General features: G+C 33.0%; 1 protein-coding gene across 1 annotated transcript; it reads left to right on the forward strand.

The window, feature by feature from the left end:
- Window positions 1-14,180: 14,180 nt before the first annotated feature.
- Window positions 14,181-19,019, forward strand: LOC117335212 (aminopyrimidine aminohydrolase-like). The gene is made up of 6 exons (XM_033895198.1): window positions 14,181-14,256; window positions 15,125-15,167; window positions 15,391-15,517; window positions 16,549-16,678; window positions 17,209-17,395; window positions 18,451-19,019. Exons 2-6 carry the CDS (start codon window positions 15,144-15,146, stop codon window positions 18,631-18,633), a joined length of 651 nt encoding a protein of 216 aa, XP_033751089.1. The 5' UTR covers window positions 14,181-14,256; window positions 15,125-15,143; the 3' UTR covers window positions 18,634-19,019.
- Window positions 19,020-20,063: the final 1,044 nt, after the last annotated feature.

Here is a 20,063-nt window from a genome sequence, read left to right on the forward strand (position 1 = left end):
TCAATGACATCTACAACATGGACCCAGACGAGTATCACGATTTAGTCTGTTTTCTTTCATCCACCTGTAGTTCTTACCCAGATGATCTCAAGGACAGCTCTACAAAGTTTGCCAGAAATAGAAGGGACAACTTTAAGCTAAAAGCCAGCAAGTTCTTTCTGAGAGGTATGTGTACCAAACAGTTATATAAAATATACAGTCAATATCAGAATTTCTCCAATTTTTTTGTCTGAGAACTTTGAAATCAATTTCTAATAAAATAGCTTTATCTAAATAAGAAAATTAGACTAAACATTTTTTATAAGAAATTTATCAATATATTTAAAATGAGACATCATCCTACTAACTATAAAGGAAATACATGGTAAAGGTTTGGTACTTTTTACTATATTGTATTTGTCATGTACTTTATTATTAGACCTTAACAAAATTTGCGAATAAATATACATTATTTCACAAAGAATCAGAAATATAATGCATATATCCCAGAGTACATGTAGCCTATAATTTATTTTTTCAGGCATAAAAAAAACCCTTCCAAAATTGGTGTTGTTTTGTCATTGTTTTTCTTTCTGGTTTTGAAGAAATTCTGATGATGGCTATATATATTTTGCAATAAAAGCAGGAACATCCTTGCATGTGATTCATTTGAATGAGAAACACATAGTTAATTTCATGTACATATATCAATGTAAGCAACTGGGTTAAACACCAAATTGTTCATTAATTAACCTTTTCATATAGTGAAGCAAGAACATTTCAGCACATGGTTCCTGTTACAAATTTAGCTTATGACTGATGGTTAATTGGATTTTGTTTTTTAAATGTGTTCAATTCACAAAATGAAGTTGTACGGTTGTTGAGTTTATGCTGTATTAAACTGGAATGTACTTATTTCCATTTATTGTTATATCCACACCTAGCTATTTCAGCTAGTTAACCTTTGATTAGACTTTGTTGATTATTTGTACAATTACAATGTTGAAGTTTTCCATCTAGTTGAGTGTAATGAAGCAATTAAATTCATGCATTGCCGCATTTTTTGGTTCTGAATTATTTTCTGTTTTTTTGTTTTTTGTATTTTTTTTTTTTTTTGTATTTGTTGAATGCTATGAAAATGCAAATAATTTATCATACATAAACAATTTAATTCTCACACATTTCCTTTCATTCAATGAATATGAAATGATATTAAACAGCAGGTTTTAGTATGGTTATGTCAAATTGACCCACTATTGAAGTCTCAATTATGTCTGTTTTATATAGATACATATTAAAGTAAATATGAGCATTGTTTAGAAGTGATTGAAAAAAGAAAAGAAGGCACTTTATATATGTATAGAGGTCTTAGATTGGAAAGTAAGATATATGAGAGAGAGAGAGAGAGAGTTCAAGTAGTATAACTATGTATATGAAAATATACATTTATAAAATATTTTAAAGTTATGTGTTCATATTTTGGCAAAAACTGGGGACAGGGTATAACCATGCAATATTAATTAACTTTTCCCATTTTTTTGATCCAGTAAGAAATTTCAATAAAGATAATTCACCTTTGTTTGAAGCAATACGTATATATACATTTCTGAGTATGATATGTACATGTATCTTTGATAAGGTTCTTAAGTGCAGCTACTGACCGTGATGTTATTGTTTTATAATTAAAATTATGGTATTACATTACATTATCTACTCTACAACTAATACTATTTTAAAATAAACCAAAAATGCATGTTTCCTTGTTTAAACCAAAAGGGATGAACTGTGCCTCAAGAAATAACTAAAAAATATTACGTTCCTCTTTTATGCTTCTGAATATTTCTAAGTTTAAGGATATATATGGATAACTAATCAAAGTATTTAAAGTATTGGACATACGGTATGCTTTTTTAGTGTTAGTAATATCTTGAAAGTTAGCTTTTAAATCATGTTTTTTTTAAATTCAACAAAATTATACTTCCTAGAAGAGTTAAATTTATCTTTAAGTTAGTCATTTATAATTTTTTAACCATTGTTTGTCAAATAAACTCTAAAATATTTAATAAACTTAATAGGTATTTTCAGTATATTTTTTCTCTATTATTGAATCTTCTTAATCTGTTATTTCCCTCCATGACTTGAACACGTCTTTCCGGAAAAGGTTTTTACACTTGAATAATCAATTGGTAAACATTCTGAAAGAAAATTAAATGAAACTTCCTTAATAGCATATTTTTTTCAAATAACACTACGTATCCAGGTTAGTTAAGTTTCAAGGCTTCAATAAAAGACTTGATGTTAATCATTATAAACCATTAAACCAGTGATATTAGACATATTTAACACTGGCTTACATTTCTCATGGCCAAATCATGTGTGCTCATTCCTAAATAACCATTATAAACCATTAAACCAGTGATATTAGACATATTTAACACTGGCTTGCATTTCTCATGGCCAAATCATGTGTGCTCATTCCTAAATAACCATTATAAACCATTACACCAGTGATATTAGACATATTTAACACTGGCTTACATTTCTCATGGCCAAATCATGTGTGCTCATTCCTAAATAACCATTATAAACCATTAAACCGGTGATATTAGACATATTTAACACTGGCTTGCATTTCTCATGGTTGGATCATATTGGCTGGGTACTAAATAACCATTATAAACCATTAAACCAGTGATATTAGACATATTTAACACTGGCTTACATTTCTCATGGTTGGATCATATTGGCTGAGTACTAAATAACCATTATAAACCATTAAACCAGTGATATTAGACATATTTAACACTGGCTTGCATTTCTCATGGCCAAATCATGTGTGCTCATTCCTAAATAACTATTTTAAACCATTAAACCAGTGATATTAGACATATTTAACACTGGCTTGCATTTCTCATGGCCAAATCATGTGTGCTCATTCCTAAATAACCAGTATAAGTCATTAATTGAAACAGTGATATTAGACATATTTAACACTGGCTTGCATTTCTCATGGCCAAATCATGTGTGCTCATTCCTAAATAACCATTTTAAACCATTAAACCAGTGATATTAGACATATTTAACACTGGCTTGCATTTCTCATGGCCAAATCATGTGTGCTCATTCCTAAATAACTATTATAAACCATTAAACCAGTGATATTAGACATATTTAACACTGGCTTGCATTTCTCATGGCCAAATCATGTGTGCTCATTCCTAAATAACTATTTTAAACCATTAAACCAGTGATATTAGACATATTTAACACTGGCTTGCATTTCTCATGGCCAAATCATGTGTGCTCATTCCTAAATAACCAGTATAAGTCATTAATTGAAACAGTGATATTAGACATATTTAACACTGGCTTGCATTTCTCATGGCCAAATCATGTGTGCTCATTCCTAAATAACCATTTTAAACCATTAAACCAGTGATATTAGACATATTTAACACTGGCTTGCATTTCTCATGGCCAAATCATGTGTGCTCATTCCTAAATAACTATTATAAACCATTAAACCGGTGATATTAGACATATTTAACACTGGCTTGCATTTCTCATGGCCAAATCATGTGTGCTCATTCCTAAATAACCATTATAAACCATTAAACCGGTGATATTAGACATATTTAACACCGCTTGCATTTCTCATGGTTGGATCATATTGGCTGATTACTAAATAACCATTATAAACCATTAAACCAGTGATATTAGACATATTTAACACTGGCTTGCATTTCTCATGGCCAAATCAGATTATGAAGAGGGAAAAAAAAGAAATGGAAAAGTAATGAAATCAGTCTGACATAGAACCATTAGAGATTGTTCAATGGTGTACACCAAGATTCCCCTGGTCTCCTGTTAATTAGAAAAATGGATATAAATAATTTCTTGAAAAGTACTGAAGGAATATTGCTCAAATTTTGCTTGTAGGTTCCCATTGGTATCAAGTTGTGTCAATTCAATTTAGATTTTTGATGAGAAAAATAGAATGGTCGTCAGACACCCATCTTAGATTTGAAGAATTAAAGTTTGTTATATTATCACTATTTCTTGAAAAGGGATGTTTCTCAAACTTCACATGTACATGAAGGTTCCATTTGTTCTTTGAATCAGAATATTAAGAAAGAAAAAATAAGGGAGAGTTATAGAAGATCAGTGTGACACAGAACCGATCATTGAATTGTGGGTACCAATTTTCCCCTGGGATCACTCGTTAGCCTCAATTTTGAAAATTAATTGATAGGCTTTATATAAGATATGAAGTTGTTTCATATGAATGTTTCTACCCTTTGTTCATTTGAGCATTTTATAGTTGTCCTAAGATTTCCATTTTTTTGTGAACATGGAATGCATTATAGTCATAGTTATATTCCCACCACAAAAAAATTTTGGATTGGTCCAATGAATACTTTAATATTATTACTGGGGAGGGGGTAGACTTTACAATAGTTTATATAAGGATGACTTTCCACATTTTTGACAATCATTTAATTGTTGACATTTAATTTGTTAACATTATCAGCATTGGATGACAGCTTAATGATATGCACATGTTGGCCCTGACAGACCCCCAGGGACTGATGTGTGGGGCTAAAAAGGGTCAATTAGATTAACTGAAATATTTCAAATCTCAGGTGACCGTTAAGGCCCATGGGCCTCTTGTTAATTTGTAGATTTCTTTTGCATCTATTACATTTACTTTTTTGTAACAGAATCTGTATTATATTTTCTTGTGTCACAAGATTTGGAATTATATGTAAATTGTATATATCATTGCCACACCAAATGAAATTTTATGATTCATTTGTCAAGCTATGACTGTTACACTTTTCAGATATATAAGTCATTAAAAAGGAGGAAACATTTCAAAAACTATAGAAATGTTATATATATAAAAAATATTAAAACATTAAATTCAGTGAAGTTTTCTTTGATGTTCTACTTCTAAGATGTATGATCCCTGTGCTTGCTTTTGATGAAGTCTATTTGGAATTTCATTAGTAGGAACAATTGGAGTTACAAATACTTTGGTGTGGCCTTCATTCTCTAACTTACATATAAAGTTATTAAGTCACTTGCTTCGCTATGTAGCTTGTAGCTGTGACAAATGAAATATTCATTATAACTTTTCCTTTGTGCTGAATAAAATGTGAAAAGTACCATAATTATTTGTCTTGTCATGTTGTAACAGAGCTTTCATTTATTTGGATCTTGAAAGTGTTAAAAGCACTAAGACATAGTTGTTCGGTCTTCCATTTTGTAAAAGAAAAGAAAACAACATAAATGCTCATGTATTATATTCAATGTTTAATTTTATTGATGAAATGATATCAACATTTTAAATTGGAATCAAAACTTTTACCAAAGATTAAGGTCTGAACAACAATGTCTTTAGTGATCATCATGGGAAGTGAAAAATGGTCATTATTATAATAATAATCCTGCATGTTGAGGATTTTTACAATCATCAATATGAATTGACTTAGAATAGTATCATATTTAAAAGTAATATCAGACAAAATGGTCTTTTTAACTATCCTGCTAATGACTTCTTTGGCATTCTGGCTATGAAGAGGACATTCGCTGGTAAATATATATAATTTAATTTTGCTTGTAACAAGCATTTTCATTGGCTCAAAAAATTATGTTATCATCTCATAACATAAAAAAAAATACTGTGACGTCAGCGGAGTAATCATTCACGGGATTTTGTATTTATCGATGTGTTTTTAAATATCTGGAGCAAAATAAACATACTCGCGGTTTAAGAAAAGAGTACACCCCAGTTTTTTTTGCGTTATTGCTCAATAATGTAAAAAAAAATATTACAGTTAACCCTTAAATTTAAAAATTCAGGCCATAATGAAATCAATTTTTTAAAAAGATGTGGTATACCTATTATTAGTTTGTATTTTTTATCCCCCACATAGGAAATTCCATAGCCAGAATGAGATAATTCAGCACTATCAGGGTATTGATTAATTAATAAATCTAATTTACTGAATTTGAAAATACTTCCTACACATTGACAGAACTAATGGATGGCAGTGCATAAAGTAACTCGTATGACACCTGAGACAAAGTCTCAAGTAACTTATACTAACTGTCTTTCGTCTGTCGTGCGTGCGACATCTCTTGTGCATCCATAAACTATTTACATTTTGCCTTCTCCAAAATCACTGGAACAAATATCGATATGGGTAAATTATTGTCCATTTCGGTAATTAAACTGACAGTTCATACAGCCGCTAATTGTGAATTCTTAAGAGAGAGAGATCGAGAGAGCATGTGATTTGAAATACTTCTTGGTCAAATAAACACAGCATATATTTTACATATACAGTGGGCATCGAAGAACATATTTGAGTTCATTCTCTCTGAAAATGATGTAAATTCCATGTTTTTTTCGGTCCGTGTCTGGTAACATGAATGAAGAACTTGTATCTTTGGGTGACAAAAATGCAGTGAAATGTCCTTAGACATGGACAATTGATTTTTTTTTGTTGGCGACTTGCAATTCTCACGGTAACGGCAATTTTTATATAACATTTATATTTTCTAAAACAGATTTTTGACATTTAATTCAACTTGTGCTTGCATATGCATCTCTATTTGAATACAGATATCTGAATTAAATAGGTAAAAACCCAAATACTATTTTTTTGTAGCTTGTCATAGTTTATACTCATGGTACCAGGATTTAATGTGGGTTATTGTTTTCAAATAATATGAGAGCTACATGTATCACCAAAACAGCTATGTCCTATGCATCATGAGGTATGCGATTATTTATTTAATCCTTTCTATTTTTATTTAAAAATGATTTACAATTCAGTAAACTGTGTTGTTTATAAATATTCATTTGGAATATGTCCATAAATACTTTCATCAAATAAAGAAAAACAACAGATTTTGGCTCATGTAAAGTATACAGTGACGCCCACATGTGACAGGGATATATAACAAGTGTCGCTGCCTGTGGTGACACCCCCATCATCTCGACAGTCCGATTCCTGTTGTCAGGGGTAGGCTATTGATCATGCTGTTCCGGGGGTTCCCTCCCTCTGTCTCCTCAGGCAAAACAGCAGGTAGAATATATAATTATCTGACCAATATTTCACGGCAGGTAAGATTACCCTATGGCGTAATTTAGAGTTTATTTAACTCCGATCGATATGCAGGTACAGTATATTGCCTACACTGGCTATTTTGTACACAGTCATTCTAAAAACGCAATGACAGTCGCCGCCGACATTGTAACGCGATCATTGTAACAGTGCAATATCTGTTAACATATTTAATGACGTAAAACACACAACTCATGACCTGTTCCAATGACAAACTGTTCTGGCTTGCAAGTCTCACGGTTCTTGCAACTCTCACGGCGACCGGTGCCCCCTCCGTGAAACTTACAAGTACCGGAAGCGGAACTTGCAACTCTCACGGACTTGCAAAGTACACGCTACACCGGCAAGCAATTCATGTAGAAATGCTCTCCAAAGGTTACCTGTGGAAATAGACCTTACAACATATTGTTAAGTAAAGTCTGCTCTGGGTGGATAGAAATTAACAATCTGCTAAATGTCTCCGTTGTAAAATACACGGTCTCCGACGTTCAAACGTTTTGGCGCCGCCATGTTTGTTTACAAATGCACGATTTCGGAGGGGAAAGATAGTAACAGCCGTGACTCACGAGCGTGTATCATTGGAAAATAATACATGGTTTTAAACCAATCAAAACTGTCGTTGCATAGCAAACATGGTAGAATGGAGCATAATCCATGTCATTATATTTACATTTTCACTTCGCTCCGCCTCAATGAACATAGTAAACTCAGATCACTTCATTTCCCGTTGAAGATTTTGGGTCGCGTGCTTCTGTTCTGAGAGACGAATCACTTTCTTGCCGGCGTATGAATACATTCACTGAGTTTACAACGGCGATCGAGTTCTGTACCGCCTCAGACTTGAATGCACTTTCATTTTATGTATTGTGTAACATTGTTATAAACGTATATAAACACAAGTGGAATAGCCGCTTTAAGTGCTAATAAAAATGCCAGTATAATGCAGAAAACAGGATCTGACAGAACACTGACAACCCCGATAGCACCGAGCTCATGACCTACGTAGCGCAGTAGGTCTAACGTTAGCTGTATCTCGAATGCCATGCTCGATACCATTTTAGTGGTCACAGAAAATAAACCTCAATTTTAACACTATTTAACAACACAAAACAGACTGTAGCAGCAGTATGCTATATCGAGCACAGGAACACATTATTGTCGTAATTTGACTCAGTCTAAACATACGGAGGACAGTTTCCAGTTGTCGAATACCGCGATTTTCAAATAAATTAATGTTTCTTTACTTACTGTTATCAGAATTTACATCCCAAAACGCCAGAACGACAATGAAATCCAATATTTCAAAAGCACAATGTACATCATCAGCTAACCTGCGACTAAAATCCACATTGTTACACTTTTTCTGGAGCTCTGAATATCCCGGCTAAATTAGACTGCATCACATACGATCACAGGGGTTCGGCGTTAAATTTTGAGTAACATATGACATATATTAATAATCGAAAGACTAAAAATCCAACATTCATTCAAATTATAAAACCTTACAAAATCCATTTTTTTTCAAAGCTTTAGAGAGTACTGTAAATCACTTATATTTCGTGAGTACTTATTTTCGCGAACCCACCTCATTCGACTTATTCACGAATACATAATTTCGCGAACTCTGACCTCAAAATGACTTTAAATTCGCGAATGACGTTAACAGGTCAGCGATATTTCCATGTGGGGAGTGAAGCGAGTTGTTTTCAATGTAAATAAAGCTATCACGTCCGTTCATATATAGTTTTTTTGGTGATATAAAATTACACTCTGATATAAGTATATAATTTATCATTCTATTATTACTTTAACGGCGATGTCTGTTCACCATCCTTGTAAAATTTATTCAAATCGATATAGAGGTGTCTTCATACACGGGGTTGCCAATATACGACAAAGACTGCTTTTTGATGTATTATAGATTAATATTTTTAATTATTTACCTTAATCAATCTTGTTGGATAAGATGAAGTGCGCAGGAATATTCTAGCAAATGGTTTCATAATAATGAAATGTATTACAAGAAGAAAATGTAGTTTGTTTTAACATGCATTATATATAACATACAACAAGGATGTAGTCGTCAAGATCCCCAATGCAAACATGGTATTACACGAAATTAAAGTGGGCAATTCAAGTGGGCAACATGAAACACATGGCATAGCATTTAGGATCATTACATGTATATGTGTTCAGTCATCAAGTTTCTGTGAAATTAACCAACATAATTAGTAACAAGTCAACCGAGCGAGTTTCATCAAAATCCGATCATGCCTTCTAAAGATATCAGCCAATCAGATCACAGCAGCCTCATTAAATATGCGTGGCATATGCCGATAATCGAACTTGAGCGTTGAGTTTAGGCAATAAGTCTACCAAGCAAGTTTTATCAAAATCCGGGCATTCCTTCAAAAGATATTGTGCAGAAAGCAATCAGCCAATCAGATCACAGCAGCCTCATTAGATATGCGCGGAATATGCCGATAATCGAACCTAAGCAAGGGATTTAGGTAATAAAGTCTACCAAGTATATATATATATAGTTCCCTCTCATTGCTTCTGTACACGAAATTAATTCTTGTATTTCTATTGCAGAATTGAATTATCACTATGAACCTTTGTTTTTCAGCGTCCCAGGACTTACTTGGCATCGCGCCAGTGGACTTCTCAAAACTGTGGACATTTAAAAAAGGCGCATTCTGGAGTGGGCCTTGGCCACGTGATTGTTTAATATTTATTATGGTTTTTGTTCTCTGGACTTTTTCAGTTAGGATGCGTCGTATATCAACTGCTGTATCACACAAAATTAAACACAGTTATACACAATTATACACAATTAAACACAGTTATACACAATTATACACAATTATACACAATTAAACACAGTTATACACAATTATACGTCCGATACTACACATATATACACAATGTAACAATCCCGTAATGCTAATTAAAGTTACTAAAAGATTTTTTGTCTTGTGTTCTTATTTCAATTAAAATATTTAGAAATAAAATGATTTATGTGCGAATGACGTACGAAGTAGAACATAACTTTAATTGAATAGAAAACCAATTTTGATTATCTTTGGAATTCAACAGAGGCTACAAGAAAATGTTTCTGGGAATACCATTTATGAACGTAAATGCTAGTAATCTTGACCCGGCCGTGTTAGGAAATTGATCTATTCCAATTCCATCATTCATTGTCACAGTAACAAATTCATAAACATATCAAACAGGTTCAGTTCTGTATCTAAAATGATCATTGATAAAGAATGAACTCTGTATGGTTTCATATGGACGATATAGAGAGTTTGCAATATTTTCGATTTAAGCCAATGTATGTTCAATGCTCATGGTCAACAAATCGTCAATATGTGCGACCTAAGGACTTATTTGTAAGGTATACAGCAAGTGTTCTTCAATAATCAACCTAGCATGAAAACTCAACAGACAGAGTTTGTTGCTATGCATGGGTATGCCGATTCCCCGCTTAACGATTTTGTCACCAACCTTAGCAATGCTAACGGTTACACATTGCAATTACAAACAACACACGCAGATCACCCGCTTCCTCAGATAATTCTAAGATAAGAAACCGTGGCTAAATGCAGGAAATTACATTAGATAGAATATCATTAAATAGGTTTGGTTTCCATGATTGACATAATTACAGCAGTGATCCCATCAGATGATATCAATACATTCCTAAACTTCAGCCAGATACCGTTGGATTCCTATCGCGGAGTGACATTGTTTCAGCCAGACATTAATGTCACGTAACAAACTCCTTGGAACACCTGTCACTGAGAAAATTGTTGGACCTCATGACGTTTTAAAAGCCATATGTATTCCGATGTACCGTATACTATTTTGTCTCCCATTTCTCTGTGTATATTTAGTCTAAATTGATCTATATCTTATAAAATTTACGCTAGATTTCATCTATGTAAATTTATAAAATTATATATAAAATATTATTGAACTCATTATTCATACATTAGCATATGATTATAACGTAGCCTTCTCTCAGAGTGACTCTCATGCGTAACAGGAATATATCGATACTACTCGTAACAAGTAATATATTAATAGTACTCGTAACAAGTAATATATTAATAGTACTCGTAACAAGTAATATATTAATTGTACTCGTAACAAGTAATATATTAATAGTACTCGTAACAAGTAATATATTAATTGTACTCGTAACAAGTAATATATTAATAGTACTCGCAACAAGTAATATATCTATAGTACTCGAACCAAGTAATATATCAATTGTACTCGTAACAAGTAATATATCAATTGTACTCGTAACAAGTAATATATTAATAGTACTCGTAACAAGTAATATATATATATAGTACTCGTACCAAGTAATATATTAATAGTATCCATAACAAGTAATATATGAATTGTACTCGTAACAAGTAATATATCAATTGTACTCGTAACAAGTAATATATGAATTGTACTCGTAACAATATATCAATTGTACTCGTAACAAGTAATAAATTAATAGTACTCGTAACAAGTAATATTTTAATTGTAATCGTAACAAATAATATATCAATTGTACTCGTAACAAGTAATATATTAATTGTACTAGTAACTAGTAATATATTAATAGTACTCGTAACAAGTAATATATTAATAGTACTCGTAACAAGTAATATATCAATTGTACTCGTAACAAGTAATATATTAATAGTACTCGTAACAAGTAAGATATTGATAGTACTCGTAACAAGTAAGCTTGCATTCTACACAAGAAAAACTAGAACTGTCGCCAGGATGGCTGACTAATACCCCCGCAATCTGCACGAGTCAATGGTGAATTGGAACTGTTAATTAGAGTCTAAGATAACCCAGTAATAATGTGACCAGTTGCCATAGTAACCATAGTTTCGAGGAAAAGAAAGTGCGATGCACATCTACACATGGTCCTCTATATTTGTGTGAAGTTTCATTGAAATCGGCCCTTCGGTTTAGGAGGAGTTGTCCGGACAAACTTAAAGTTATGGTTCTTATATGAAAACCTGTTTATAGTGACCAATTGCCATAGCAACCATAGTTTTGAGGAAAAGAAAGTGAGATGCACATCTACACATGGTCCTCTATATTTGTGTGAAGTTTCATTGAAATCGGCCCTTCAGTTTAGGAGTTGACGGACAAACTTAAAGTTATGGTTCTTATCGGAAAACCTGTTTAAAGTGACCAGTTGCCATAGCAACCATAGTTTCGTGGAAAAGAAAGTGCGATGCACATCTACACATGGTCCTCTATATTTGTGTGAAGTTTCATTGAAATCGGCCCTTTGGTTTAAGAGGAGTTGTCCGGACAAACTTAAAGTTATGGTTCTTATCGGAAAACCTGTTTAAAGTGACCAGTTGCCATAGCAACCATAGTTTCGTGGAAAAGAAAGTGCGATGCACATCTACACATTGTCCTCTATATTTGTGTGAAGTTTCATTGAAATCGGCCCTTTGGTTTAAGAGGAGTTGTCCGGACAAAATGTGTCTACAGACGGACGGACAGACAACCTGATTCCAGTATACCCCCCCCCCCCCCCCTAACTTCGTTGCGGGGGTATAAAACATACAGCTACCTTGCGACTGCCACAGTACTATGTCCATGTATTTCTTTATCAAATGTATTCAATATTTGGTTTGCCGTTTTCAGCTATTATTTAAATCAAATACAGAATAACATTTTTCAATTATGATTTTTTCCGCCATGCCCCACTCCCTGCTTCATGGACATTTAACAAAAGGCATACAAAATGTTAACATCTTTCCATACAAAATGTTAACATCTTTCCATACAAAATGTTAACATCTTTCCATACAAAATGTTAACATCTTTCCATACAAAATGTTAACATCTTTCCATACAAAATGTTAACATCTTTCCATACAAAATGTTAACATCTTTCCATACAAATTGGTAACATCTTTCCATACAAATTGTTAACATCTTTCCATACAAAATGTTCCAACATCTTTCCATACAAATTGTTAACATCTTTCCATACAAATTGTTAACATCTTTCCATACAAAATGTTAACATCTTTCCATACAAATTGTTAACATCTTTCCATACAAATTGAGATTCAGTTTATAAAACAATGAGTTCCCTTCACCATAGATGCTGCAAAGACCAAATTACTTTATCCGAACGAAAGGATATTGGGAAAAGCCGTACGTCAACCCCTCTCAATTTAAACCCCGTGCGTCTACAATCAAGTGGACAGCCATCCAGTTTATAAAAAAAACTTGAATTCCCTTCATGCTATGATACTGTAGATCAAATTTGGCTAGAATCCCCTTCCAAGTAGTAATTCAAAAGAAAACAGCGATTTCCTCAGATAAACCCTTTGCTTTCCCTATGTTTAAGCTTCCTTCACCCAATGATGCAGACGACCAAGCCATCAAAATACATTCATCTGGGCGGAAGAAGTATAAGTATCAGCTTTTCTAAAAAAGTGTAAATATTGCCATAGGACTAGACAAAGCAAACTCAAGTTTAGCTTAACTTCATAAATTAATGTTTTTGACGTTAGTCCAAAAATAAAGACCAATTTAATTTAATACAAAATGGGTTTAACTATGCTAAATACGTGTCGAAATCTTTTCAGATAAATCAAATGTTCATACTGGAGTTAACATTAACTTCAAATCGGCGAATTCACCGATACAGATTAATACTATTCATGTTTTAATAATAAAGTTCTTAAACTTTTGTTCACTGGCCAGCCTTTTTTAACATCAGAAAGCATATCATATTGCAACGTACTGCATGTATGTAATGAGGATGAAAACTGATCTTAAATCATAAACATTGTCACAGTAATGACTTTAAATGTAATGATTTAATAATGAGTATCTAGATTGCCGCTATTAATAATTTTAGAATTTCCCTAACTCAATGATCGGGTTTAGACAAACATATGTACATAAACAATAGATTTAGACAATACTTTTAGAAATGAATATGAATCACAGCAATTGTACAATTAGTTTCACCAGGCTATCAAGGAGACTTTTATAAATAGGGTTCGATGAAAACTAACGTCAACATTTTCACGGAAGGAAGAATCTCCTAAAGTTCAAAGTGAAGTTGCAGCATTTTACAGAGGTAAGGGCTGATTTACTGTTTATTATTGCTAATATCTGAAATATCACTATATGCATAACTGATAATATATAATCGTAAGCTTTAGTTTGTTGACAAATTAACAATCAACACATTTACGGAAGCGTAAGATTTCTTAACGATTTCACTTTATCGATTGCATAACTAGAACTGTCGTCCGGGTGCCAACTCATAACCCCGCCGCCAATAAGGTTATTTGTAGAAGAATGGAATTAATTGTAGTCTTGTAAAACATGGTCAATTTAGCTTTCCTAACTGGGAAGTAAAGTCTACCTCTCAAAGTCTGCATTTATAGGACAAGTACTAATTGTATTGGGACCCTTACATATGTCCCCTATACGCCTGAAATCGGACAATATTTAAATTTCGACCAATCAGAAGTCATCTTTATCGCGGCTTTTTTTTTGTTTTTTTTTTGAAATACAAAATTAAAGTTCGTCTTGTAACCACCCCTTCCATAAGTTTTAGTGAATTCCAATGAATAGTAAGAGTTATAGCGAATTAGTTTTTAGCCAATCAGAGGCTGTGACGGCCATCTTGGCCGACCCGTCGGAATCTCGATATAGATTACACACATCTACAATGTATAAGGATTATTGCCAGCAGGTTTTTATGAAATCCTCTTAGTAGTTTAGGAGGAGTAGCCGGGAGATCGTTGTGTCTACAGACGGACAACCTGATTCCAGTATACTCCTTCTCCCATACGTGCAATCGAATATGTCTTATGTATTGGCGAATTCTAACATATCCTAGAATCAATTTCCTACTTTCATTGACAGTTTGTTTGTTGAAAAGGTAGCTATACGAGGATTTTATTGCCTAACTATTACCAATTTTATATACTTTTCAGTAAAAAAATTAAAAGCAATATGGACACAAGGGCTACACATACGGTAAGAACTACAGAAATATTCAGACCTGGAAATGTAACATTTTGAAGAAAAAAATGACATCAGTTGATAAAATGTTCAGCTAATATTAAAAAAGTCGTTTACTGCAAATCTAGTTCATGCTGTAATATTATCTCGTGCAAGAAACAAACATGGTAGGAAATGCGATTTCATGACATTTTTGTCACTTGAATTAAGTTGATATCCGTCTACGTGTTTGTTTAAGGTAAATGATCCCAAGACCAAACTTTCCGCTCGTCTTTGGGAGAGCACAAAAGGAATAAGGGATATGGCGATAAATACGGACTTCGTGCAGGGCATTAAAAACGGAAAGCTAGATCCGGAGAAATTTGGTAATATCATATAGATATTCTCTCCCAGTAGAAACATGTAGTTTATTCTCGTAAGACCACAGAATGCATTATGTCGGTACAAAAGTGTCACCTGGTTCTACAGCCATTTTGAAGTTGATTAAGACCATTTCTGCAGATACGTTGCAGATTACCATTTTATTACATTTTTACCAGTGAAATATCAAAAATTATTCATTCTATAAAAGTGATATTTTTCACTAGTGAAGAATATCATATTTTTCACTAATGAAAAATATCACTTTTGCTGATTTGACCAATCAAATTAATGATTAGAAAATACCAAAATAATTGACCAATCAGAAAGCCCGACATATATGTCAGCAACTAGACAAGGGAAACTACTTTTTTTGTTTACAAATTATCGCTGTAGTCCTAGTAAGCATACGGGGTAGGGTTTTCGTTGATAAAAAATGTAATAAACAGAATATCTAACAGTGTCTTCAGTAAAACCAAATATATTTCACTCGTGTGGCTAATATTTTGATATTTTTCACTCGTGAAAAATATCAAAATATTAGCCCCACTCGTGAAATATATTTGGTATTACTGAAGACACTGTTAGATATCCTCTATGTATTCAAATATTCATGTCAATAAAGATATCAAGTCTCGGAGTCTCTTGGCTATCGAAAAATCATAGTTTAAAGATTTGAGCCTATTTGACACCCGTGACCTTTAATATCAAGTCAAGTTTAATATCAATATCACGTATCTGGTTCTCTTGGTAATTGAGAAGAAATTGTTAAAAGGAAAAGGTTGATGCCGGACAGACGGCCAGTCAACGGACGCCGCACCACGCACAAGTTCACTTGTCCCTCAGGCAGGGGAGCTTAACATGTATTATATTGTTAGTACAGAGTATAGAAATGAAGAAATGAAAGTATATTTATTCCGCAACGAAACTTTGGGTGTGTAAAGCAGTGTTGTTTTTTTTTTGGTTTGTTTTTATTATTTCATTGGTTTTTTACGCTTTGATATTATTGTGCATAATTAAAGTATTAATTGTACAGGGGTATTCTGTGTGGAGGACAGCATATACCTGTATAAACAACAACACAACATAAAGGTAGCCACGGAAAAAGCGAAGCCCTATCCAGATCAGTACACATATCTGCACAAAAGGATCGACAGTTACAAAACGTAAGTTATATCGACAAAGTTTTAATAATGATTACCAATCATCTCTTAGCCATCGATTGGATTTCAGGTAAACTTGGGGCTCCTCATGGGGTATGTTCGCGGTATTCCGATCGAGTATCCAGCTGACTGCGTTAATCTAAATTCTTATCAAAAATGTGCTTTCACATGTGTTTACGACGTATCTAGATCAACCTACATCGTTAGTTTTTCAAGTTGATTTTTAAAAATTAAAATTACGATTTTATTATTCTATAATACATAACATATCCACTACATTATTAGTAAATGTCGAATATAAGAAACTAAAGTGTCAAACGGATATATATTAGTTTTAATCTAAACTTCTTTGTTAATTTCCTTAACGCGCGTTAATCAATCTGTCTGCGAGCCGTTGATAATTTTAGGACAACATCCATCCAAAGAAGGCAGTTCAATACTTCATTATTTCCCTCTGATAACCTTAACATATAGATAATGTGCTTGTTCACGCCGTTCATTCCTACTAAACGCCGTTTTCTATAAATTCTCAGACTCTATGAAGCAGAATTCAAGAAATGGCACGTCGGAAAACCAGAAGGGATTTCATTGGGCAAAGATTTGAAAGAATACATGGATTATGAGGAAGATGTAGCCCTGAATCGGCAATCCATCTATTTCCTGGTTGCTCTGATTCCATGTTTGAAATTATGGCCATGGCTTGGACAGCAGATCAAAGATGTAAGTACTGTATCATACCAAAAAATTTATGGTAGATAGCTTGTTCCTTTACATAGAAATATTGGAATTTAGTGGATGATGTAATGTTTTTATTTAGATTGTCAGGATTATGCACATGTAGTTGTATCAACAATCGAAAAACGGAAGAAGTATTTTGCGTCCATTTCTACACAATTTAACAGACTTCACGTACACTTGACTAAAACCATTTTAACTGTGATTATCATGCCCTAGACAAACATGTTGTGTACAGATAATACTGAATATTGAAACGGTTGACTAAAATGCAAAATGTAATTAGACAGCGGTAGAGTTAGCATTAGAATTTAAAATCGCCAAACTAGCGAAAAACTGTAACATGCTTATCATAAACGTTGTATTCAATTCCTATCATCTAGATTATACTTTCTACGAGATCAATTTGCGGAAATTTCAAAACCGGTAAATTACCTTTTTATCATGTCAAATGCATAACTTCCCACAATCATGAAGATCAACATCGATTTGTATTTTGTAGTACCGATGTATTTCCTATTTTTATTACATTAACAACTGCATTATCTTATATATAATTTTTAGAAATATGTAGCAAAACAAATAGTTATCCCTCACTAGCTCTATCTGTTTCTTAAATAATAGAAGGGTCATTTTATAAAAAGTATATGACACATTTCTGAATTCAAGATAAATTGGTGGTTTGGGGGTTGAATTCCTGATATTTGCACGGTGCACGGTAGACTCATTCTTTACTGGCTTGGTAAAGTCTTGTACGTGTGTATATATATATATATATATATATAATGTCAGTACTTCTTATATATATTATGTGATAGTATTTGTAATTTTTTGTGTTTTGATAAAGGGGCGGATTGCCTCGAAAATTTAACAAGCCTTATTGTTTACACTGTTTGAATTACTTCTTTGCCCCATATAATCATTACAAGTAATTCGTATCCTCCATACATTTATGTGAGGATCCAGTGTTATCTGGATTATACTGTTTATATTACTTCTTTGACCCTTATATATATATATCGTCTTTATATTCACCTCAGGGAAACCACGGAATATACAATGACTGGGCAAAAGCTAACCTTGATCCGGACTATGTTGGATTCAAGACAGTTGACGCCTTGATAGATGAAGCCGACGAAAAAGGCGGTATCCAGGAAGATGAGGCGATGAAAATATACACGAAATGCATGGAGGGAGAGTACAAGTTTTTCAACTCGATATAAAAGTCAAACAAATATTTGCCTACAGTGCAAGCGAGCTTTGCTTACGATATATTATAGCCTTAGAATTTCTATATTTCTAACATTAATCAATGGACCAGATCAAAGTGCGCGGAAATAATTTTAAATTATATATATATATCTATAAAAAATAACAACAAAAAAACAGACTTTGCCGCAAGGCTTTTCTGCCCTCTCAGGTTTCTTCAGGCGGACTGAATATATGTCATCAATGGTGGAATGTACCAGTGACAGCTTTTTAGCTATCTCACTAATTTTTTCCCTCCATCCTGGTCAAAGTCTTCTCAATCGCAAGTAAATTATAGCATATAAGAAATTTAAAACTGTCCTTGGGAATGTGAATGTATAAAAAATAACAAAAAAAAAAACCCAGACTTTGCCGCAAGGCCTTTCTGCCCTCTCAGGCTTCTTCAGGCGGACTGAGAGGGCAGAAAGGCCTTGCGGCAAAGTCTGTTTTTTTGTTTTATTTTTTATACATTCACCTTCGCAAAGACAAATTTAAATTTCTTATATATATCTATACATGTATATATATATAACTGATAATTGACAAAATTATCAAAAGTATTTCTTTTGTCAATTTTCAGTTTTATATATATTTTACTTGCATGTCGTCAACTTAAACATTTTTATGTATCTATATATATATAACGTAAATGAAATGTTTATAATATTTATTTACATATAATAATGTTTTCAATAAATGAAATCAACATATAGAATTGTGTTTATTATTGGAATCTACCAATACCCTTAAGATAACTAACCCTGCGATATGCTGCTGTAAATGTAGTGATTTTTAAAGCTAAATGTAGCAATATGTTTCATCATTATCAGCGAATGGCAAAAATGTATTAAAAGTAGCGAAATGATTTAGAGCGAAGATAAAGATAAGATGCCATTCCTATTGTAGATATAGGAAACATTAGAGGACTAATATATAATGTATACTGACCGCCCAATACATTTCAAAAGATGGATAAGTCGTTATCAATTAAAGCATCCAAGAGGGATCTCCTCGCCAATCACTGAATTCTCTCAATTGGTTCTATGCAAGACTGATATGTTTTCTACTTCTCTCATCTTCCTCTTAACTCTAACTGAAAACAGGGAGTTCCATATCAAATCTGAGAAAGATCCTGAGTAATAACAATGAACAAATACCACAGAAATCCACAAGTTAAGATTTGGGAAAAACTGTCGGCCATTTTGTTTTACGATCAGTCTCAAGAATTACCATGTACAACTTACTAGGGACCAAGAGGAATTTACCACTGAAACATAGTAATGATCAACTTGATAAAAACTTGTATCAACACAACTTATATCATCGGTGTGATATTTACACTAACCAGGACGGCTCTATTCATCGGAGATTTTTTGGTTCAGATGCAAATGAAGCGAAAAACAAG

The sequence above is a fragment of the Pecten maximus genome, chromosome 9 (assembly GCF_902652985.1).
Source record: "Pecten maximus chromosome 9, xPecMax1.1, whole genome shotgun sequence".
Classification (NCBI taxonomy): domain Eukaryota; kingdom Metazoa; phylum Mollusca; class Bivalvia; order Pectinida; family Pectinidae; genus Pecten; species Pecten maximus.

Coding starts and splice junctions, on each gene's coding strand:
- LOC117335212 (XM_033895198.1), top strand. CDS start 15,144: ATGGACACAAGGGCTACACATACG. Junction 15,518..16,548: donor GCTAGATCCGGAGAAATTTG/GTAATATCATAT, acceptor TTAATTGTACAG/GGGTATTCTGTGTGGAGGAC. Junction 17,396..18,450: donor TTGGACAGCAGATCAAAGAT/GTAAGTACTGTA, acceptor TATTCACCTCAG/GGAAACCACGGAATATACAA.